The sequence below is a fragment of the Pararge aegeria genome, chromosome 4, assembly GCF_905163445.1.
Source record: "Pararge aegeria chromosome 4, ilParAegt1.1, whole genome shotgun sequence".
NCBI classification, from domain to species: Eukaryota; Metazoa; Arthropoda; class Insecta; order Lepidoptera; family Nymphalidae; genus Pararge; species Pararge aegeria.
The window spans coordinates 14774880-14799647 of record NC_053183.1 but is presented as its reverse complement, the minus strand read 5'-3'; the positions used below and the strand labels follow the sequence as shown (position 1 = coordinate 14799647).

At 34.7% G+C, this 24768-nt stretch overlaps 1 protein-coding gene across 3 annotated transcripts; it reads left to right on the top strand.

Moving 5' to 3' along the window:
* Positions 1-453: 453 nt before the first annotated feature.
* On the top strand, positions 454-23621 carry LOC120637851 (transient receptor potential cation channel subfamily V member 5). 3 transcript variants are annotated; one of them, XM_039909887.1, is made up of 16 exons: positions 454-544; positions 1443-1621; positions 2216-2344; positions 3234-3372; positions 6339-6528; positions 7455-7608; positions 8436-8690; positions 9412-9652; positions 9915-10043; positions 10173-10258; positions 10887-11011; positions 13014-13148; positions 15384-15493; positions 17673-17854; positions 21392-21634; positions 23292-23621. In XM_039909887.1, the coding sequence occupies exons 1-16, from the start codon at positions 454-456 to the stop codon at positions 23475-23477; spliced, it is 2574 nt and encodes an 857-aa protein (XP_039765821.1). In that variant the 3' UTR covers positions 23478-23621. The 3 variants fall into 3 exon arrangements, with proteins under 3 accessions (XP_039765821.1, XP_039765820.1, XP_039765822.1); XM_039909886.1 differs by having other exon boundaries at positions 10161-10258; XM_039909888.1 differs by lacking the exon at positions 9915-10043 and having other exon boundaries at positions 9412-9622; positions 10161-10258.
* The last annotated feature ends 1147 nt before the right edge of the window (positions 23622-24768 follow it).

The following is a 24768-nucleotide window of genomic DNA, read 5'->3' as shown; positions in this document are numbered from 1 at the left end:
TTAGAAATGTTTTTATGAACGTACATTAAATTTTTAAATATGTACTGACTATATCATTATTTTGAAATCTTTAAATTTATCTCTCAATGACTCTCTCGGACCCATTTTGTAGATCGAACGAACAGCCCTCTTCTGCAGGAAAATAGTGCTAATATCAGCAGCATTACCCCAAAGTAAATATAGCCCCATAGCTGAAAGCCTCTTTATTATTAGAGAGGATCTCCTCACGCAATAGTCGTCCGCATTTAATATGCTGAGGATAAATCCAACCTTAATCTAAAGCATTATAGTTATACTCCTATTCTGAGGCAGTAGTATTGTTATAGTAACAAGCTTGCTTTATCGATATCACCAGTTAGCGGTTTTCACATAGCGAGTGTTGAACAGATATCTTTGCATGTGTATTACACGAGTTTCATTCATAATAGATCACGTTATTAATATTGCTCCAAAATGGGTAATACAGAGAGTAATGTTACCAGTGGTGTAAAGAAACAGGCGGGAACATCTTCGCAGAAGCTTTATAGATTCATTGATCTTAAAGGTTAGTACCTACTTGCTCACCAAAGAAAAAGAATATTAACCTTTATTATACGATTCCCACGGCCGATTGGCGCAGTAGACAGTGACCCTGCCTTCTGAGTCCAAGGCCGAGGGTTCGATTTCCACGATTTGTGTTTTGATATTATTAAGGGACTTAATATCTTTTTCGTTGCCATAATAATCTGTGAACCCATTTGACTTTAAATGTACAGCTGATATAACGGTTGTCACCGCGTATTTTTTTTCAATCTTCGTAACTGTAGTTATTTCCCGATCTCATCAACACCATGTTCAACAAAAGTTGAATAACTAAATACCAATTTATTTCTTCTAATCTTGTGTTACAAAGTAAATAATAGTATTTCTTTCACGAAATTTCGTATATTAAAATCATTGCATTACTAAACTTGCAATATATGTAATAATACTTGTATAAACTAACCTCTACGTTAAATGACATTGGGAATAAACATATTATTTAATTGACGCTCAGGAAGACTTGAGAATCGGTAACCATGATCATCATTTCAACCCATTACCCGCTAATTACAGGGCTCGGGTCTTCTCCCACAATGTCAAGGATTTAGGCCCTAAATATTTACCTAATAGACTTCACAAGAGAGAAAACTCAAAGGCGTGTTGAGCCCACCAATCTGCACTCGGCCAACCTGGTGGACTACGGCTTAAACCACTCTCAATCTGAGAGGAGACCCGTGCCTTTTAGTTTAGGCTGGTAAATTGGTAATGGTTTGATAATGATATTGATGATGTTGACCTTTATCACATGAGTTAGTCTTGCTTTAACTGTGTCTCAAGTCTGAGGTTAGCATAATTTTTATAGATCTCAGTTTTTGAAATCAGAGCATTCCTAGTCACAACTTTATTTTGCTTCATTCAAGGTGGCGGTCTGCTTGTGGATATGATGAAACGTGCAGTACAAAACAAACAGTATGCTGAGATAGACCACGCTATTAAAACTAAGGTGGAGCCCTTTCTCTATAATAGAGGGAAGGGTCGCTATATACCTATATCACATTTAGTACTGCTGAGGAATAAGGAGAGACCGCGGCATAAATTGGTAAGAGCAATGAAGAATCGTATGCCGTGTTTTGTCGTTCATCAAAATATATATATAGCTATTAGTAAAATAGTATTAGCAAATTCAAAATTTAAGTTTTGAATAACATATTCATGAAAATACACTCTCCGCTTTGTCAGCTTCAGCTTTTAGCTTACGCGCCTAACATTGTCTTGACTGTAAAATGAAATTAACCATACTTGATGCATAATCTACTATTATGTACTTACTTAAAATAAATAAATGAATTTTAGTCTTAAATTCGCGTTTATATGTATAAATAATAAATGTAATGTAATATACGTTTCAGTTACTGTTTATTCAACCGTATTTATTTATAACATCATTATGGTAAAATGTAAAGCCTCATCTAACATTAACCAGATTCCGCTAAATATTATAGGAATTGATGGAATAGAAGATCTCAATACAATCCATTTATTTTTGTTTATGTTAATAGTATTTTTGGCAACTTAGATCTGCAATTAAAAATGCGGTCAATTAACTGTAAAATTTATACGTCTGGTCGTCGACGGTACAGCAAAGCTTATGTTTATAGACTTAATAACATGCCTTCTTCTATCCTATATTTAGTTGCCTCCATTACGAGGCATGGAGAACCCAGACGAAGAATTTGATGTTGATAAAGATTGGCCAGCAGTCACTCAAGAGGAATACGACGCCAATCCTTCCGCGTACAGAGAGCTTTGCTGGGACCTAAAGGTATTTATTTATAAACCCACGCAAACGCAAAAACGACGGAGTGTTAAAAGTTTCAAGTGGGACCGGATCCCAAACGGATGAAACTATTTTGTTTTTTGAAGTTATACTTCTTCTTAGGGAAAGTTAGTGAAAAATGGTGTGAGTAACTTTTAACGATGCGCGCGCACACCGTCATAAAAAACCGACACCCTGAAAGTAGCTATAAGTGACAGTATACACTTTCAATTTTCAAAGTCTGCGGGCTCATTCCGGTATTTAATTGATTCAATTGTACAAAAATAGCAAATTTAATGTTGAGTGAAACGTGGTTATCCGATAATGAGTCTATTAGTATTTCATTTGCGAACATATGCGAACGTATCACAAAATGGCGAATTATATATCTTTTCACCACTCCCTCAGTATGGATAACAAATGAAAGGGCTTGACTAGTAGAATAATGAATACAATATTGAAAAGGAATGTTGAATGTCGGGGGTTTCTTACATTTTTAATTTAATCGTTAGTTTTAAAGCTGTTTTTATCGTATCGTTCTCTGTTTTTTTAAAGTACTTACTTAAGGCATTAGGGAGTACCAACACTAGGGTAGCTCGATATTAATCATAACATAGATGTTGCGATTTATATGACGCTTTGATGTGTAACATCTCTTAGGCGCAACGTCTTCGCAGTAAAATTGATACTTATGCCGTCACGGGAAACGGCATGACGCTCTTCCTCTATTTTATTGAAATCATAATCTGTATTTTACAGTATAAAAAATAATGAAAATAATATGATAATTTTACTGACAATATTTTATGTTTTACTCAATGTTACTTTAGTTATAAATTCTACTGTGAAATTTTATGGCTTACACCAGCTTCTTGTGATATCCTTTTTTTTTCAGGAGCGTGGAGCTGTGGGTGAAACGATACTTCACCTTTGCCTTCTGAACGCAACGTCTCTTTTGGCTGACTTAGCAAAGCGGTTGCTGCGGTTTTATCCGAAACTCATCAATGATATCTACATGAGTGACGAGTACTACGGTAAATAAAATATTTAAGCCAATCGCACCTCTGCAAACCTCCCATCGAATGCGGCGTACATAATTGTTTTTAGTGTACATTATTGGAATTCATCAATCGTATAGTAACCACGATTGGTTTAATGTGTTTTAATATATTAAACTTGATTGTTTAAACTTAGGTAAAGTTAGATCTAATAAGCGGAATGAATAGAATAATTGTGCTTCATAATGAGTATTTATATCTCCGAAAAACATAACCGACCTCTCCACTTGCGAGTGGAGAGGTCGGTTATGTTTTTTGGGCTTGGTTAAAAACAACAACCTGCATTACTGATTCCTCTCTCCTTCGATATTATGTTTGATAGTTGAAAACTATTTGGTATAAGCTTAGACTTATATTATTACGTAAACCACAAATGAAAAAACTGCGATATTTTAGTTATACCTACGTCGGTCGATAAATTGGCCAACAATATAATTTTTTTCTAAAACCACCGCAATAGAGCACGTAATAGTCAAACAACTGTAGTTTCAAAAACTGCACCAGCCGACGTGGTATTTCCCCAATTCATACCAAAAACTTTTGCTTCGTTATTTCGAGGGCACGTAGTTTAGTTTGCAGGTTCTAATGATTTTACTAGATTTATTTAAGTTGGAGGTAATGGGATCGAGTACTTAAATGCATTTTGAAAGATTTCGATATCCCTATATTTCGTTAAATTACTGACTACGTCATTTCCTCACGACAAAAAAACGTATTAAGTTCATTAGTTACACGTTTATTGTTATTCATTATTTTGATAAAGCTTTTGCAACTCATGCTGACATTACTTTGACACGGTTTCATTGTGTAATTTAACCTTTGGCTGTGACAAACAAAATGCGTAAATGGTAGCAAGCATCTTAACAGGTCTTAAAATTAAACAGTAGTTATATTATATAACCGATATTTTTAACTATTTCCTCCTCAATATTAATGAGCCAGCAGGAACATTTCCTTTATACTTTTTATATACCTTATTTTATGTATAATAGCAGGTGCTCTGAGTTTATAACTTTGAACTTCCTTAAAGGGAATCAAAATCATTTTATATAAGTAAACTTTTAACGAATAAAGCTTTATAGAATCAGTAAATTTTTGTATTATCCAAATTTTTAAAATGTACAATTGACAATATTTATAGGCCTCTGTTTCGAGAAAATCGACTTCGATCCCCGGTACGCATGAAACTTTAAGAATTTATGTGCCTTTTTAATTTAAGTTTAAAGTATAATTTGCTTTAGCGGCGTAAGAAAAATATTTCAAGAAAACCTGCATGTATGAGAATTTTTCAAAACGTTCTCAAAGGTGTGTGAATGTAGAATTCACAGTGGCCAGTGGGTGGACTACGACCTAAACTTTTCTCATTTTGTGATTACACCTGTGTCCCGTAACGGACGGGTAAATGGTAGATATTATTGATGTTGAATCAGAACCGTTAATTTTAACCGTTTGGCCGAAGGATTTGAAAGAAAAATAATGTTTTGTTTACGAAATAAATACCTTTACTCAAAGAGAATATAAACATTACCTACTTTTTATTACGGATGTAGGTACATACGTAAGTAAAATATATATACAATTATTTTTGTGGTGAAGAATTGACTAACGTTAGTATTTTAGTACGGAAAGCAAATTTTATTAGTCACAAATATGCATGCCGCAGTATTGCCTAACTCCAACACTTTCGACCTAGAATGTATCCGCAAAATATTATTATAAAATATTATGATATGTCAGCAGATAGGCTCTTAGCATATCGGTAACTCTATCAAATTAATGGTATCTCTTATATCAATTTGCTAAAGTGCCGGCAAATTTGGTAATGTGAACTGGCAGTGATTTATTATTATTCTTGTGGTGAGCGTGCAGGTGTTTTAATTTTATTAGAGTTCCAATGAAATTATGTAGCGCGGTGATGGTTTTTAAATAATATTTTGTTTCGAGTAATTTTTATTCAAGCCGGACACCGTAATTTCAACACCGCTAACCATATCTTTAGTAGAAGAAAGAAAAAGTATTTATTTGGAAACCACAGAAATAAAGAACATTTTTTAAATTAAATAATACAAAATAGTATAAACAAAAAAAAGCGTGTGGAACTAAATTGGTCCGTGGAACCGTACGCAGATGCGGACGGATGTAAATATGTATGTAATATAGATATGGAACTAAGAAGTGGTTAATATCAACAGACTCAGCGATTATAATAAATATATATATATCATAATAAAATGTTTAATTATGCTCTATATACACTATTTAATTGTATTTCTTTTAACTCTAAAATATAATTTTTATTAATACATAACTATAAACTAAAATAAACTATTTAAAAACTAAATAAAATCTAAAACGTCCTCGAAACCACCGCAGCGAGGCACACTTCCTGAGATGCTGGCAGCATTGCCCCTTTGGATGGCCAAACTAATTCGTTGGCCAAGGTAACTGCCCGCTCTAGGATCACCGGTAGACTCGATAACCCTTTTCGATAATTCTTTGAAAAGGGCTCTTGCCTCCGGACCCCACGGTCCCAAAGTCTCATAATAAATAAAAAGATATAAGACTAATTAAAATTACACGTTTAGCTGTAAAGTTTATGTGCGTGAATGAATGAATACAGTTTTATAAAAATTCAAAGAGAAATACGAATAGTTGGAAAAAACAAACCGCGGGAAACGTTTGTTTTTGCGGGATACTTTACTATAAACTTTTGCATATTTAATATTAGTATTCGCTGTGTGGTGACGGCAGTTTAGAATAAAGTTGTCTTCTTCCCGCGGTGTCGTAAGAGGCGACAAAGGGTGAGAGAGAATGAGGAGCAGCGTCTGTGCTTCTACTACCCACTACTTCGGTCACCAATCCGTCTGTCCTGCGTGGTGATTATGTATTGTCTAGCAGAGGACTGTTATAGGAAGCTATTGATGGACACTATATTGTTGCAGGCGAGAGTGTATTGCACATGACAATAGTAAACGAAGACCCAACGATGGTGAAGTTCTTACTGGACGCCGGGGCAGACTATCATGAGAGATGCTTCGGAAACTTCATGTGTCCTGAGGACCAAAAGGCATCTCGAACAGATTCGTTCGACCACGAATGGGTTAATGTTCAACCGGAAACGAATTACAATGGGTAAGTGTTCCTACATCAATGAATATTGGTCTTTTCTTATTTTTCACTGCATTCGTTACATTGTAAAAGTCCTTTTTCTAAGTTTGGCTGAGAAAGATGGGTTTCATTAGCGGAACTGGTCGGGATAGCAGGGTTTGTAGAGCTCTATCAAGGGTGTGAGCCTTGGGGCTTGAATATGCTAAGAGATCGCTGGCCTCAAGGCTTTATATTCTCTGAGGTTCTCTGCTCCATCTTACATACGGCATCCCTTTTCTTTAGTGTTCAGACCTCAGACATTTTAATTAGTTTAAGACTTAGTCTTGACGCTAGTTGTACATACATTTAGGTTATATTTCGATAATTTGGGGTCTTCCCGTTCACGTTCGTTGGCGAATGTCTTTAGAACAAACAAAATCATGAAAGTTTACTATTTTTTCGTAAATTTTTGGCGCATAATAAATCTAAATGTTCCTAAAATAAAATGTTATGAAAAAAAATATTAAAAAAAACAAAGGCTTGCATAAAAACAAGTAGCTAGGTGTTGAGAGCGAAAAGATAGTAAGCAAAAATGATGATGCCACTCGTTGAATAAGCCTATAATGTATTCAAAGCACTCGGCTGGTTACGCAAATTACTAAACCGCATCGGAGTAAAAAAAGTGCGACAAACTTGTTAGCTTTTACACAAAATTAAAATAAACATAAGCCGCGTAACTCAGTTTGCACTCTGAAAGGGCGTGGAGTTTATGGTTTAACACAAAGGTGAAAGTTTACGCTTTTTAACTCTCGGATATTGTTTTTTTCCAGATAATGAATTTAATTTGCAAAAGCTTTCGGGTTTGTAGGCCGTTTTTATAATATTGAGCTAAATTTACATTTTAGGACGGGTAAGAAAAAATCGACAACGTACAGTTTTATAGTTTTAAAAAAGGTTCTTATTTTCACCAGGTATGTTTACTGGGGAGAGTACCCACTTAGTTTTGCAGCATGTCTTGGCCAGGAAGAGTGTTACAGGCTCATCTTAGCGAGAGGAGCTGATCCAGATAAGCAGGATACAAACGGAAATACTGTTCTGCATATGCTGATCATTTATGACAAAATAGTAAGATTTTATTTCTTTTTGCTTAATATTTTTACTTCATATTGAGGGTGATTCTGTTGTCTCCTATCTAAATTATAGCTTTATTGCGGAAATGATGTAGTGCTACAGTTAGATCGGACGAATTGAAAAATAAAAATCAATCTAATCCAAAATCTTCCGATAACAGATTTAATTGTGTAGGATAGTAGGATAGGTACTATTCTTTTTTATTACTGAAATCAATGTGCCATCTGATATGATCGAGATAAGCAACCTTTTTATCTCCTGGGCAGTGCAGGTGCCTATGCCCGAAAATTGCTTTCTTACTTTCAAGGCAGTGCAGGCGTCTCTGCCAAAAACTTTAATTTCACTTCCAAGGCGGCGCATGTTCTGTAAAGAAAAATACTTCAAAAACATTTCCACACTCATTACGCTTTCTCTTAAAAATGTGTGTTTTTCAGTTTCCAAAACTTACGTTATTTTACAAACACCAATTATTCAGCCTAAAATTACGGTATTTTAAGTTTTAGTTATTAGAGCTTTTTGGAACAGAGCTTTGGAAGCAGCAGAAGCTAAGCAGAAATAAGCATGACGGTAGTCATGCTTATTTCTGCCACAAAGCAGCATTGTTATAATGCTGTGTACTGGTATGTAGGGCGGGGTTGCAGGTGTTATTACAGGCTTATGAAGCTGAACACCTACCGCACGGGCGGCACGTTGCAGGACGTTTTCCTCTCTTCACTTCACTTTACATCACTATTATCAGGGTCATCTGCTTGGTCCATCAAATATAACTATTAAAAAAATAGTATAACAAGTATATGCTCTGCATAATCCTGTATTTTTAGAGTACTTTCGATATGGCCTACGAAGTTGGAGCGTCTCTTAACAAGAGGAACATTCTTAATTTGACACCATTGACCCTCGCTGCGAAGTTAGCTCGTGTCGAGCTCTTCTTCCATATCCTGAACATAGAAAGAGAGATCTACTGGCAAATAGGTGCTACTACTTGCGCTGCTTATCCTTTGGGTCAAGTGGATACTATAGATACTGAAACTGGCAGGATTAGTAAGGATTCGGCGCTGAATTTGGTTGTTTTTGGTGTAAGTATACAACAACACACAAGGTACAACTTACAAGTTATATGGATGTGTCAAATTTCATCAAGATCGGTGCAGTAATTGAGGCGAACATTGCAAACAAACAGATACACTTTTCCATTTGTAATATGTAGCGTGGATAACTTTTTTTTCCCTTTCGATCTTTGTACACAATTAGTTTTTTTTTTTTTTTTAATTATTTATTCTTACATTTTTTATTTAAATCCATAGTTTTCTTTTTTAATTTGTAAATGGTTGAGTGAATAAACGAACTTTTATTATTAGCCACGTAAAAAAGGTGCAGAAAAAAGAGAAAACTATTTCACTTATACATCGATTTATTTTCTATCCAAAAGGGTAAAAATTCGCTTGAAAGACAAGAGGAAATCTCCACCGTTCCTATTTAAAAAAGAAATCTCCACCTTTCCTATTTAAAAAAGAAATAAAAGATGAAAAATACCTAATATAGCAGGATGATCAAGAAGAACACTGATTACGATCGGAATAAAATAATTATCAATTTGTCAAAGCTTTTAAGAATTATACACGTCTCAACTACGCGTAAATCATTTTAATTGATTCAAATAATAAGGTTACTTATATTTAAATAGGAATTTTGATTTATGATCTTAGCATTGATAAATTATTCCCGAGCAATCATTTATTACTATTTGCAAAATTTAGGTTACATTTCACGTTATCACTTTATTTTTGATCATTTCAGGAAAAGGACGAACATTTAGAGCTATTAGAGGGCATGCTAATCGATCTTCTGAAGACTAAATGGAACACGTTCGTGAAGTTTCGTTTCTATCGCCAATTCATCCTTTTTTCTTGCTATTTTCTGATCTCTCTGGTGTGCTTTACGTTACGACCAGGTCCTCCAGATCGAGCCGTTAATGGTACGGTAGTTAACACTACTATGGGACCTTTGAGTAATGATACTGAATTGGTAACTGAAGTTGGTAAGATTTATTGCACTTTTTTATAACAGTTTTTACATTTATTCAACTTATAACTTTCAACTTAGTCCTACCCGTTATAGAGTTTAATATTTATTGTCTTCTTTAGGAAATATACGAAAAATCTCGAAACTGTGCCGTATTTCTGATTAGGGACACAGATGGTGGTTAAGAAATAGTGACTATTCTATAAATATTTAAACTATCAAATAGTTAATCCAATGGGTTGTTTATGGAACCTAATGCGTAAAGTTATTATTTACAGAGGTCAATTGCACTATGCCAAAAACTGGGATAGAATTCGATCCAGGAGACGTTGAAGTCTTTAACAGCACTAAACCAGGAGGCATTCAGTGTGGGAATTTCAAAAGTCATCCAAAAGAGAAAGAAAAACGTAAGAATAGAATATTTTAATCACTTTTCACGTATCTAGCTCAGTCAATTTAATCATTTGGTAATTTATTTATGTAGCAGAACAATTAATTGGTTTTAATTCCAATCTGTTTTACAGCTAGCACTGAAGCTCCCAGAGAAAATGACATGGAAGGTTGGTGGGAAGATTTAACTGAAGAATGTAGATTAATGAATTTCGAAACTTGGCAAGCTAAGGTTAAAATTTCATTAAATTACTAAATAGTGATTATAGTTGATAGGACTTAAAAAAGAGTTCTCTTAAAAAGGTCCACTTAAACACTTAACTACTTAACCAGGAAATTAAAATTAAATATAGAGTTCCGAGAAAGACTAAAAGCAAGAAACAATTATCCAAAACACGAAATAATTTGTTTTATAAAAATCAAAAATAACAAATTTTATAAAAAAAAAGAGCAGACGCACAATGATGTTCGAGTGGTCGCCATGAGAAGTTGGCTGTGTGTTTGTTCTTGGGACAAATTGTCGGTAGTTATTTGATCGTCATGAAATGCTCGACCATTAGGGGGTTGGGGTGTCAGACTGCAAGCAACTCGATCGTTGTCAACTGCCTTTTATAGGGACCGCGCTTGCCATGTTGCTTGGCGAAACGTTAACACACACGTTACATAAGAGTATGTATTATCATCCTACCAAAGTTTCAGTCCATAATTAGAAAGACACGATGATGATATTTATTTTCCAGGATATGTCTTAAATAAAATATAATCAGCGCTTTTTGACAGTGAGTATTAATGTCAAAATGTGAAAGGCTAATTGGCTTAAGCGACATCTTTGGTGATATGGACTTGTATTGTTATTTTAGGTACGAATCAGCTCAGAGCTCATGTTATGGGTTGGCGCATTAGCATATATCGGGGCAGCGTTACGCGAAGCAAGATTTCTAGGACTGAAAATGTTTTTTGAGAACTTAAGCACTGTACCATCAAGGTAAATCTAATAGTTTTTAAATGTTGATCCGTCCCCTTTGCTGTAGCTAACGAGACTTTTAAAATAACTTAACGGCTTTTGTCTTAATGGTTGTACGACAGAAGCCAAATTGATGAGGTTTATTTATTTTATTGAATTAAAGACACATGAGGCTTAACACATGCGCCTCAGATTGAGACATAGTCCGTCAATTAAGAGAATGTGTCCCTCCCATACCTTCTAAGTATTGCTCTGTTAATAGACGATGAGTTTCCACTTACCATCAGATGGGCCATCTGCTAGGTCCGTCAATAAATACTATAAAAAAAAACCTATTCATAGAGGCTAGCTAGAGCATTTCACCTGTATTACACCAATTGGTCCGACTAATTGTTTTTAACCTTTCAAGCATAAAGCGAAGTCTTTTGGATTTCGTAATAATCTGTTTATGTCCCTTTTTCACATATAAGCCATAAGCATCCTGTTTAGGTCGTGTAAAGTGGCGGTTAGCGTTTGCGCATGACGTTAATCTATCGAAACGGTCCATTATGCTAAGTTGTTTTCCCGCCTAATTTTCCGGCTGCTCCCTTGATGATCTTTGCTTTACCTTTATAATTTTTAGTGACATTATCACCTATCATATACTTATCATTTATCAAGCTGATCCAATGTGAGTTAAGAGACTTAGTAATAGACAATTGAATAATAGGTACCTAATAGCACATTAATATATAAGCAGTATGGAAACTAGACCCAAGTCACTGGAGTGTTAGGGTTGTCATTGTAATTTATGAACCATTTAAAAAGTTTTTTGTATCTCAGCTAGCTAAGCTTGGCGTTAGGATGCCAATGGGACCCTATTACGAAGACACTACTGTACACAAGTGTCTACTGTCCGTCCGTCCGTCCACGGTCTGTACCTATATAATGAACTGTGAGACGTAGACAGTTGTAATTTTCTTTATGTTATCGTTTCTCCAAGTGTACGTGACTGGCAAACAGACATACATACTCCCCAAAACTCAAGAAAAAATTTGGAATATTCTCTTCGTGTTTCACACACTTTTTTGGAAAATTCCAAAATTTTTCTTAGCAAACAATTAGGTACTATATGGTATATTAGTTTCAATCTTCTTAAGAAATTATATTGGATTTAAAAAAATCAAAAAATCGGGTTTGAAACAATCGAGGACGAACAGCTATACGACGCAAAACACTGGCATTAAAAAAAAATCATGGATGGTCCGTGGCGCGAAGAATAGTAATAGAAGGTTCGAATCTCTTTTCTACAAATTTTCTGAGTTATGCGCGTTTTAGGTAATTAAAATATCAAGTGCTTCAATGGTGTTGGAAAACATCGTGAGGAAACCAGCATGTCTGAGAATATTACATAATGTTCTCAAATGTGTTTCGAATCCACCAATCCGCCTTGTTTATTTTAAGTATTTTTACTGTTTTTTTTAGTTTCTTTTCTGTTTTAATTAATGTGTGTGCAATAAATCTTTACCAACAAACAAAACACCCAACAAGTTTGACAGGCGTTATCACACGGGTTGTAAAGAGCCGCTGATTGCAAGCGGCAGAAGAAGGTGGAATTTGGTACTCCCTACGAAAGGTCTCAAAATTCAAAATTCATTTATTTCAATTAGGCCGTATATGAGCTATTTTGAAACGTCAAGTCTGTCTGTTTGTAGTGAATCTACCACCGGTTCGGAAAGCAGATTCTACTGAGAAGAAGCCGGCAAGAAACTCAGCAGTTGCTTTTTTCAACATATTTACATTTTAACATTCATTTTCTATCTTGTGAGAGACGAAAGCGGAGCCGCATGCTTCCAAGCCTTGGAAGCATCCGGCTGGTGGTCATTAAGAAATTCATCAATTGTATAGCGGAAATCTCGCGGTAATAGATGTGTTTTAACAACAAACTTATGCATTGTCTATCTACAGCCGTCGTTGTCCATTGGTTCACATGCTAATGACGTTGATATATTTTTGTTCTACTAATAAATGGTATTATTTTCAGAGTGATGTTCTTATTCTCTTGTCTGCTGATGGTGGCGTTGCCGACGTTACGACTCTGGTGCGCTGATGAAGAAGAAGATCACCTTGCAGTTATAATCATGCTTACCACTGCGCCGTACTTTTTGTTTTTTTGCCGGTAAGTTCGTTCAGAAAATTAACCATCGCTTGAATCGGTAATAAAGCTCAGGATCGTCGAACGTCGTCGGTTTTCCCATTTTTTACGGTATTTGTTTTAACGAGAGTGTAAAGAAACTTGACAATATTGTTCTTGAAAATAAAATTGGTATACTAATACAATTGAAGAATTTTCTGCGGTATGTACCACTTTCTGATGCGGTAAGCATAAAGCGGTGGTAGCCTAGTGGGTAAGGACTTAGCTTCCCTTTCCGGGGGACCGAGTTCAAGCCCCGGCACGCAATTCTTAGTTTTCAGAGCTTTGCGCGTTTTTAATTTAAGCAATTAAATATCACTTGCTTTAACGGTGAAGGAAAACACCGTGAGGAGTTCAGAGTTCTCCGTAATGTTCTCAAGGGTGTGTGAAGTCTATCAATACGCACTTGGCCTGCGTAGTGGACTACGGCTCATCTGAAGATGATGATGATCATCATTTATTACCTACCTATTACAGGCCCATTACTCCTCTTCTTAGAATTGAAGCTGTTTAGGCCGTAGTCCACCACGCTGTCCCAATGCGGGTTGGTGACTGAACACGTTCTTGAGAACATTATGGAGAATCTTCTTGCATGCAGTTCACCTCACGCTGTTCTAATTCACCATTTTCACAACAGATTTTTATTTGCTTGCTTATAACGCACATGACTTCGAAAATTTTAAGATGTGGATCGAACTAGGCGATCAAAGAATTATGATTAACCTTTTCTGGTAATTGCGTTTTGGCTTGGTATTCGAAAAAAGTGGCGTGGGAGGAGAAGGCGTCTTGTCAATGTGTTTCCAGCTTTTATTGAAGTATTTTGAACATTATAATTTCACTGTAACGTTGTATAAAATTGAGCTAGGCCGGTATTAAATTTAATTGGATTGGGGTGTTTTAATAACTTCATCAAAGAGAGCGAAATAAAGTGGAAATACCTGGCTGTATTATAAATATTAACTGCTCACAATAAATGAGAAGAGGGTCACTCTCGTACTTTTGTGTTAAATAATTTGCTGAGGGTATAATGGCTTCAAAAAACGGTTTGGTATTTCAACATTTTTCGTATAATCTTTATAAGTCGTCCTAATGCGTCCTTACAGCAAAACCAATTAGGTAAGTATTGCTAAGTACTTAAACTTCTAAAATAAATCTTGTTACCACAACGGAAAAAGGTGCTTGTTAAAAGACCATGAATCTTCGTCTTTGCTTCGTCGAATTTCTCTATTCTAACATCGGGAATCGATCACCCTTGCTTAGGTTCATGCTTGTTTTAGCATGGCGGAACAGTATACAGTCTCCCTGGAATGTAACGCTACTTATCTGGCGATAAGTAGAAGATGGTAGTGGGTCTGTTAGGGGTATGGCAGTTATTTTAAACCACTACCCCTACTTTTTCTCTAAGCGGCATGGTACCGGATAATAATAAAAATAGCCTGGCAGCACGATTTTATCGATTACTAGCCCCGGACGAAACAAACCCTCCACCAGAATAGACTCGCTCAGAAAACTCTAAATTAAACCGACAGGGATCGGAAAAATAATAATTGTTTTTGTTTTTAAGGGAACAGTTTATTTGGGAGATGGGTGGCATTAAATTAAGGTGGAGTACAGACATTTTTAATTTCTTGTTTTTAAAAGGAACTTTATCAATGAAGTGTAATCTCTAAAAATAAGTGGATTTTTTGTAGGTAAAGACTTAATTTTTTTTAACTTGTGATAACTTTTAAATCAAAATATGTCCAAATAAGAATGAAATCAAAGCATATATATATCCATGTGCGAGTTCCATGAATATATATATATATATATATGCTTTATATATATAGCATATATATATATATATATGAAGATAAAACTATTTAATATTTGATTAAGAATTAGTGCTGCGTAACCATTACTAATGAAAACTTGACGTTTCAAAAGTGCTTGTATTAGGCCTACTTGAAATAAATGAATTTTGAATTTTGAATTTAGAAACCCACTTTTGTTTCCACCGGCGATTTAATAAAATTTAAGAACACAAAAGCTGCTATTACTACTTAACTATGATAGTTAGATATATTCCTTTGAAGACTTTTTGTAGGTAATAATGAGTACTTTAATCATGTTCTACGCGCTTTTTATGTCAATACTTTTATGTCAATAATCGGCGCATGCCAAGTAACGAATTTTATAGGCAAAATAATACGATAACTTATGGTTTTTTTTCTGTTCCAGAGGATTTAAAACGGTTGGTCCTTTCGTTGTGATGATATACAGAATGGTAATGGGAGACCTCCTTCGGTTTGTTTGTATTTATCTGGTTTTCGTTATGGGATTTTCTCAAGGTAAGTTTTATTATAAACCAGCGGTCGCTCGCGAGTTCCTCTGCGTTTATTTCAGGTTTATAGTAATCCCGGAAGAACAGGATTAAATGTATCCTGTTGGCTGCTGAATCCTCTAAGATGAAACGATGCAATTACTATTTCCATGCAAAATATAAGCACGATAAGTTAAGCGGTCAAGGCACGCATAGGTCACACACACAATTTTTAAATTCCACATTTCAAAATATTATTCTATGCCCAATAAATAAATAAATAAATATACTAGGACAATACACACATCGCCATCTAGCCCCAAAGTAAGCGTAGCTTGTGTTATGGGTACTAAGACAACTGATGAATATTTTTATGAATAACAAATGTCAAAATGCCCAATGTCCACTTCCAGGATGCAAGTGACATGTTAGACAAATTTCAACAAACATACAACTTCGCATTTTTAATATTAGTATGGATTCTTTAAACCACAGTTTGTGAATAACAAAAAAAAAGTAGTCTAACCATATTCACAATCTTATTTCATGATCAATTTAACAAGTAACAAAAGCTCTTACATAATTTCAGGACTTTTTTTTATAAAAATATAAAAAATAATGATGTAAATAGTTTTTAGGTTAGCTACTTATTTTTGCTACAATCATGTCTATGGGTACGTACGACTCCCATAAAAACTTGGTTTTTACCTGTTCAGTTTACGAGTAAATGCAAAACTTTAGCAAAGCAATTTCACTTGCAACTCCCCTGTAACTAAACTTTTCGGTCGGGAAATCCCCTGTCAGATATTATATTCCCGTTTGATCAATGATTTACCGCTGTTGTGATATTTTTCGAATTTTATCTTTATTTATTTATGAGATATTTTTCAATCGCTTGGTGTTTGACATGATTACATTCTTCATCCGTTCATCAAGTAGATGGAGGCGGGATCAAACTGGGAGCCTTATGTCAGCCACAGAATTTTTAAATAATATCTATTAATATACTATATACCTGAGGAATAATAAAATGTATTCTTCAGTTAAAGAAAATTATTGGAAGTGTCTAAGAAACCGTTTGGTGAAAATAGTTAAGTATTCTGACAGTAGCGGTAAGCAAGTATAAGTTGGTTTAAACCCAAAATAAGTGTTATTTTTAAACAAATAAAAAGCAAGAAATAATTTATATTTTCTACAACAACAAATTTATACATTCTTTTTTTCCTGATTCAAAGGTTGCCTGGCAGAGATCGCTATTAAGCGATAAGGCCGCCTCTTCTTTCTTTGTGTTTCTGTTTTTAATATATTTTGTATATTTAAATGTTGTGGTATACAAAAAAGAGTTTAATAATAATAATTATAAGTCGGTGCTAAATAAAATATTGAAAATAACTAGGTACTTTTCTTGCTGCTTTATGAAAGGTAACGCTATACAAAGTATAGCTAAACTAAGTAATTTAACACTCTCTTATAAATGACAAAGAAAAAATAAACATATAGAACCTTTTTTTGAAGTCTGTTTAAAATAGTAAAGAAGACCATGACGGCCTTCAGTTTTTTTCAATATTTCTAGATCTTTCTCAGATCTTATTATAGTAGCGGCAATGCTATTGCCGCTACTATATAAGATCTGATCTGATCTGAAGAGACTACATCTAAGTTTACAACTATTCGGACACTTTAAAGATTATTTTCCGATTGAAAAGTCAGCTTTCAATCGGCTCTGTGATCGCATTACACCTTAAATTAAAACAAGCTTTGTGGTCGCATTACACCTTAAATTAACGCAGGCGAAATCGCGGGACGCCATGATTGAAGTTCAGATATGTTTTTACATCCTTTGTATATACGTCCATAATAATCCTTAGTGCTAGTATAGCTTTCTGTAGCAGAGCTCGTACGGGGAAGTTAGCCCCATGCTTATTTCTGTTTTTAAGAAGCGTTGTTATGGTCCGGTCTGAAGGGCATGGTTGCCGGTGTTATAACGGGGTTGAAGAACTCTGGGTGGCAATTCGGACAACGAGTTTCTTGCATGTCCTGCGAAGTTTTGCTATGTTTATGGGCTATGGTTTGCCTCTAATGGTCAGATGGGCCATCTGCTCGATTCGTCAATTATTATAAAAAAAAAGATATAAATGATCAATAGTTTTAGTTTTGTTAAGTGGTTTTATGTCGTCTATTCCATTAAAAGTTCTTATGTGTTTTAGCGTATTACATAATATTTCTATCGTTTGACAACCCTAATACGCCAGAGGGTGTGGATGATTCGGTGTCGAACCCCATGCCCTCACCGATGGAAAGCATAATGGCCATGTTCCTGATGTCACTAACATCGTTTTCCGACTATTTTGGAGCGTTCGAGAGAACTGATCACGAAATAGCTGCTAAAGTGAGTCTAGTTTTAATCACTTTTGGCAGTCAATTGGTAAGAGGTAGTTATAAAGATGTAAGTATGCACCTATAATTTTTTTTTCTATGTTGTTGTAATGGTACTTAGCATAATCTACAATTCTTTTTGTAGTTGCAAAACCACGTTGTCTTACAAGTTTGACATAGCTGTGTGCGTGTTGGTGTGTTTGTCTGTGGCATCGTATTTCCCGAACTGTTGAACCGATTTTGATTTTGTTTCTTTTGTTTGAAAGGGGAATAACTCGGAAGTGTTCTTAGCTATATTTGATAAAAATCAGTCCAAGATGGCCGTCGCCACAAAATGGCGGATTTCATATTAGTTTACAACTCCCTCAATGTAGGTATCAAATGAAAGGGCTTGAATAGGAGAATAATAAACACTTACTGAAAGTAGGGGCTTTTTTAATTTTAAATGTAAATATTTTATATAATTATTTTATATTATAAGTATTTATGTATATTATTAATAAAAATATTCATGAGTAATCTTAATACCCATAGCACAACTTATACTTTATTTGGGGTTAGATGGTGATGTGTGTATTGTCGTAGCATATTTATTTATTTATCTAGTATCAACCTATTACCAGCCGTCTACTATTAATAAGAAGTTAAAATTTAACTCGTAACTGTAATTTATAGCAAAACTCTATTTTTAAGCTCCTTACTACACAAATTTGAAGTAAAATAGCTGCATGCAATTGAAATTACTGCATTTTGTGGTTGCTAACAAGATTTAGAAAGTATTTTGACGTATACGTGCTAAGAGACAATATCTACTGTTTAAACAATTCAATGAGCAAATAAGCGGTATATAAACAACTTAGTGTGTGTACCAGACTATATGTATATTTATTATTTAAAAAAAGCTACGGCGGACAACTTTTATTGTCTTATTATAACCTCTGACAGACTGACGCCCGAATAAACCGACACATGGACAGCGGATGATTAGTTTGGCAGATAGGAACAAGTTGGCAACCTTCGGGTCACCATTATTAAATAATTACCTATTACCGGCCCACTCGAGGCCACGGATATCCGGTCAAAATAAGGAGGACTTAGGCGGTAGACTTTAGTGCACCACTCTTGTTGAGTTATGATTGGTAGACGTCACACGTTTTGACAACGAAGTTTTCCTTTACCATTAAAGCATTAGACGCTAAGTTGATTAAACGCACATAACTCCGAAAAGTTAGAGGGGCCAGAGATTGAACTAGGTAACCACAAAAGCATGGCTGAAACATTAACCACAAGGCTCCCTCGGTTGCGGATCTAAAACTATGCAAATGTGTGCTGAGAATGCCAAATTGCTATGGCAATGTCTTCCAGACAACCTCTGGTGAAATGATATCTCACTTATATAATACCTATCGCGTTTAAAAACCTGTTGTGCAGAGGCCCTTAGACCCACAACGCAAATGCAGGTCGGCGAGCTGAACTAATGAACTCCAACTTTTAGGTAACGATTATATTTAAGCGTGAACAATAATGACCTACACCTTAACCGATAACTTAAAGTGACCACAGTGGGAAATGTCCGCACTAAAGTTTGCCTCGCTGCCCTCAACCTCTTAGGTTCAGAATACTTATTGGACTTTAAAGTTTCAAGACTGATTTATTTATGAATTTATTATTCATAAGATACACCAGCATTGATTGACTTTTAATAGTAAGTATATATTTACTCTTAAGTATTTATTATTGTATGTTAAAGTATTTACATATGTAGTATTTTAATTTTATATTTATTATGTTACTAGCTGTCCCCCATGCAACTTCGTCTGCATCAAATATAATTAAAATATTTTTAAGCATTTCTTTACCCGTCGTAACGTCTAAACGATAGGTCCAATTTGAATAATTTAAAGAGGAATTTGCAGGTACATAACCAATTTTAACTATAAAACTATTTATTTGGATAAAGATCTGATAGGACCATCACCATCTTAAGTTTGTACCCGTGTTTTGATTGACAAATTATAACAAAAAGCGGTTATTGTGCCTTAACAGTGAGACATTTAGCCTCCGGGACTTTTTTTTAAGTTATAAAGATTACTCAAACATGTCCATCGATCCATACATACAAACATCCATCCATACCTCCATAATCACAAACTTTCGCATTTATAATATAAGTAAGATGGTACGCATGCATTCGATCGTTGTCCCATATGCCTTGCGACTCGCTGTTATCTGTGAAAATTTATGTCCTTTATCTCCGACAATATTGACCCGGAATATCAGCTACCCCACGTTACCAAATTTTATTTAAATCCGTTCAGTAGATTTCACGTGATGCCCGGACAGACAGACAGACAGACAAAAATTAAATAAAAATCTGTTTTGGACTCAGTATCGATTATAAAGCATCCCCCGGTCAAAATATATTAAATGTACAGAAATCTTCCAGTTCGAGTTTTATTATAAGTATAGATTATCGGAGCTTTAATCACATACACATTGAAAATGTACTACGAGCATCAAATTTTAGACTAGCACTCAAATCTGACTTAAGTCATTTTGTTTCAATAATATATAGAAGTGCAACTTTTTTTTATCAGGTACTTAGCGGGCACTCCCTTATTTACCTAGCATTTCCGATCACTGAGGGGTTGAGTCTTGTTTGTATATCCAACAATATTTATCAGATCTTCACAAAATGTGGGCAAAATCAAATTAATAATAAAACCTTCTCAGTGAAAGAAAAATTATTAAAATCGTTTAAGAAAAGGAGTAATGTAGTAAAATCGACTAAACTTCTATCGTCTATCCCGAACGAATCCTTTGGTTTGTTGGGATAAAAAGTACATTTTATTTTATTCTATTAGTATCGCCTATAAATGTAACAAACTTCACCCAAATACGTTCATTAATGTACAGGCAGTCTACAATTTAAAAGATATAGATGTATGATATATTTGTGTTAGTTAGTTTATTTATTAGTATGCAGTTATTCGCATGTATGTATTTTAAAATGTTTGCAGCACCTGCGGTCTGTTCTCTTTTTCTCCTTATTCTAAGGTTACTTGCTATTAAGCGATAAGGCAGCCTTCTGTATTACAACATCTTTCGTCATGTTTCTGTTTTTCTTGTATATTGTTCTTAACTTGAAGCGGTGTACAAATAAAGAGGGTAAATAATAATAAGTGCAATAACATTAATAGCAATACAAAAGAGTAAGAATTAAAGCGGTAATAGCCTAGTAGTTAGAGATATGACCCGTCTTTGCTAGCTACCAGAAACTGTATATGTAGGTATATTTCCAGTCTGATTCCAGTAACATAAATAATATGAATAAATATACTACGACAATACACACATCGCCTTCTACTTCTAGTCCCAAAGTAAGCATAGCTTGTGATTTGAGAACTAAAATCATGTGCATTTCAAAAACATTATACTGTTGCGGAAATCGAACCCACGGCCTTGGACTCAGAAAGAAGGGTCGCTGCTCACTGAGCCATTAGGCTGTCTTAAATAATAATAACAAATAGCTTCCTTTAATTATTTTCAGCTATTATTTGTCATATACATGATTATAGTAGCGATATTACTCGTGAACATGTTGATTGCAATGATGGGCAACACATATCAGAAGATCGCTGAAACTAGAAACGAATGGCAAAGACAATGGGCTAGAATAGTACTTGTGGTAGAGAGAGGGGTACCGCCAGCTCAGAGGTTAAAACAGCTGTTAGCTTACAGTCAACCAATGGCTAGTGGAAAAAGGGCTCTGGTATTGAGGATTAATCAAAAGGTAAGTTAAGGTAAGGTAAGTTCCCGTATTGTTGACTTACCTGACTGGCCTGGTTTTATAAGTGGGAGGTCCCGGTTTTTTTTCTGATTGATTCCCCGTAAGGCCAAATTGCAGAATTTTCTCTGGTCTGGACTGTTAGGAGGCTTCGGCCGTCCATTCGGAGAATTTACCTGCTTTGCAGCAATTTAGCGTCTACGGTGACTAGAAATCGATAAGGGATATGGGTTTAATATAACTGCCTTATAGGTAAGCCCGTTACTTTCTTAGACTGATTCATCATTTACCACCAGGTCAGTTACGGTAAAGTTAGTATGTTTATTGGTCGAAGAAAATAGATTGCTAAGGCACCTAAATAATGGGGGAACCTAAATAAGAGAGGATTAAATTTATTTCGTGCCTCCCAACACAATTTTAGACTTTGTGTTGAAAAATGATAAAAGGAAACCATTTCACCCCTTTTTTTGCCTTTGCAAAGCGAACAATCTAAAATAAATACCTAACTAGTGGACATAGGAGTAAGTACAAATATCAAAAGAAAATTATTGCCATTTCTCTAACAAGCACAGTTTTTTTAAAAATCGTTCCTTTCCTTCCAATATACGGAACTCCCAGTGCTAGTAAACTTGGCGGTTTTTATTGTTATTTTAGTAGATACTCAAATAACAGACAGATTTCCATTAATATTTGAAGACTTTCTGATAGTTACATTAAAATGGTTGAAAGTTAGGTATGACATCGATACGAAATTGGACTTTACATCTATAACAATAAAACTTTTATCAGTAAACCATAGAAGTATGATTTCAGACTATTGCCACTTCGAATAACATACTTATTATTATAAGATAATTTATTTTTCAGTTATAACCTATTAAATGTGTGGTATTAGATAATTCAATGGTTTAAAATATAGATAATGTTGTAGAAGATGACGGTAAGGTAAAATTTAATGCTGTAGTTAGTTATAGTTTAATTGACTGAGCTCTGAACATTAAACATCATCCTCAATTAGTTTGGAATGTTTAATATGTTTGAAAATGATGAAAAAAAATATAGTATTACTATATTTTTTAGTACTTTATAGATTTAAAACACAATTACGAATCTAAACTTAACCTGGTATTCTTTCGGTTCCCATTAATTATAAAAGGATTTTTAATAAGCTTTCGTTTAATAACAACTTTGAACTTATTGAGATACATGCCCTATATGTCATTGGGTCGTATAGTAAAATATTAATGAATCTACACTATTACTATTCTATTAATTAAGTGTAGGAACTTTTTACAATTATTTAATCTTTGACCCATCGAAAGAGCTAGAAGGCTTAGTAAGCTAACCTGTTTCTCAATCTCCAGAAAAGGACTAAAAGTATATTGAACAGTTTTTAACCCCAATCGTGTTTTTTTTTATTCGAAAGGTAAATTAGTCGGTAAATATTTGATAAAAATCAGTCCAAGATGGCCGCCGACAGAAAATGGCGGATTACTTATTTTTTCACAACTCCCACAATATGGGTACCAAATGAAAAGGCTAGAAATCTGTGGATATGTCAAATTTATCAACCTTTTATCCAGCGAATGTTTAGTCGGCCCGGCCCTTATTTTAATTAAAAAAAATGGCCTACTTAATTTTTAAAAAACTAAATATTTTACAGGATGAAGACAAAGAAGAAATGAAGGAAATACTAGAAATGAAGCGGACCCACGAGCGTATCGTAGCGAAGAGGAAGCAGCGATATGAGGAATTAAAGGGGGCGAAAGGTGTCCCACCACCTGTCAGAGATTATCCTACTACGAAGAATCCAAATGCTGTGAAAAAACCACGCAATATCATACTATAGACTGTAAAACTCTTTAGTTATTTATTTATTAGCGGTAGTGTTGAGCGTAGTTATATAAAATATTTTATTTAATAAAAAATATGTCCTATAGTGTCCCTTTATCTGGGACACTATAGGTGCACTATAGGTGCTGGTAAAAAATAAATTGAATGGCGACCTTTCAAAAGTGGAGTAATCGAAGTTTTTAAAAGGACACATTACCATTGACCAAGTCAAATCCCATATGAAACGAACTTCGTTGTTATACATTCCAATACAGGTTTATTTTTTTTAAACACAACCATTGTTGTTGAATGAAAAAACAGAACTGGTGTAAATTTATTTACCATTAATATAAAATCAATTTATCTACAAGAAATATCTCAGCAATACATCCTTTACCAATACGGTTATGCAATTTGTGTTTTCGAAGCAGTTTCGAAGAAGCTTTTAAATTAAACATGTCCTTCTATTCGTCAAATATCGATTTTCTATTCACACCATATCATATAGCGCGATTTTAAAAATAGCTAAGTGAGATCGAGCGATCATCTCTTAGCCAGAGGCGTGTAAAACAAAATCCTTCAACACATCACGGTAGCATAGCCTAAAATGAAACATAACCAAACATGCGTAGATGATATATGGAAACACTTAAAAGGTCAAGCAGCAAAACTATTGCCCAAGATCGTATTCTACGACCCACAAAGCCTGAAGTACACAAAGGTGTAAACTCAGGTGTCAACTCTGTGTCAGTAGTTCAAATTTCACTCTTACCTAATTGTTTGCAATCTCTATCCACTGTTAAGCTGATACAGGCTTAATAGGGATGTGCCCGTTCAAGCCAATTTACACCAAATGTTGCGTTGTTGCCAAAAGTCAAGGGATTTTTCTCGCGTGCGCAAGAACTTTTCCACATTATCCGATTCGATATCGGTATTATCGATGGATGCCGAGCTGTATATAATTAGTTAGATTATTTTTACGAATGTAGCGATACGCCCGAAAATAATAATAAATTTAATGTAAATTCTTAAGATGGCAGATTTCATTTAGTTATCTATATATTATATTTTTAACAGGGAAAGTAGGAATTTATTGACAGGGAAGAGTAGGAAAAGGATAGCAATACTCAATTCCATAGTCACCTAAAGATTGTGGACAAGATTGATTTTAAACGATAAAAAAGCTTGGGTGTGATTTGCTCCAACTTCATAGCTTAATATAAATTTACAGTGAGATGGTGATAACTAAAAAAAAAATTACCCGGCTAAGTTTGTTGTGGGCTCTTCTTAGACCAGGGCGCATTTGG

Bases quoted from the DNA above. Each gene is read 5' to 3' on its own strand.
- LOC120637851 (XM_039909886.1), top strand. From the start codon at position 454: ATGGGTAATACAGAGAGTAATGTTACCAGTGGTGTAAAGAAACAGGCG. The intron at 2,345-3,233 runs GTATTTATTTAT...TTTTTTTTTCAG, and splicing joins AGCTTTGCTGGGACCTAAAG to GAGCGTGGAGCTGTGGGTGA. The intron at 10,044-10,160 runs GTAAGAATAGAA...TCTGTTTTACAG, and splicing joins TCCAAAAGAGAAAGAAAAAC to CTAGCACTGAAGCTCCCAGA.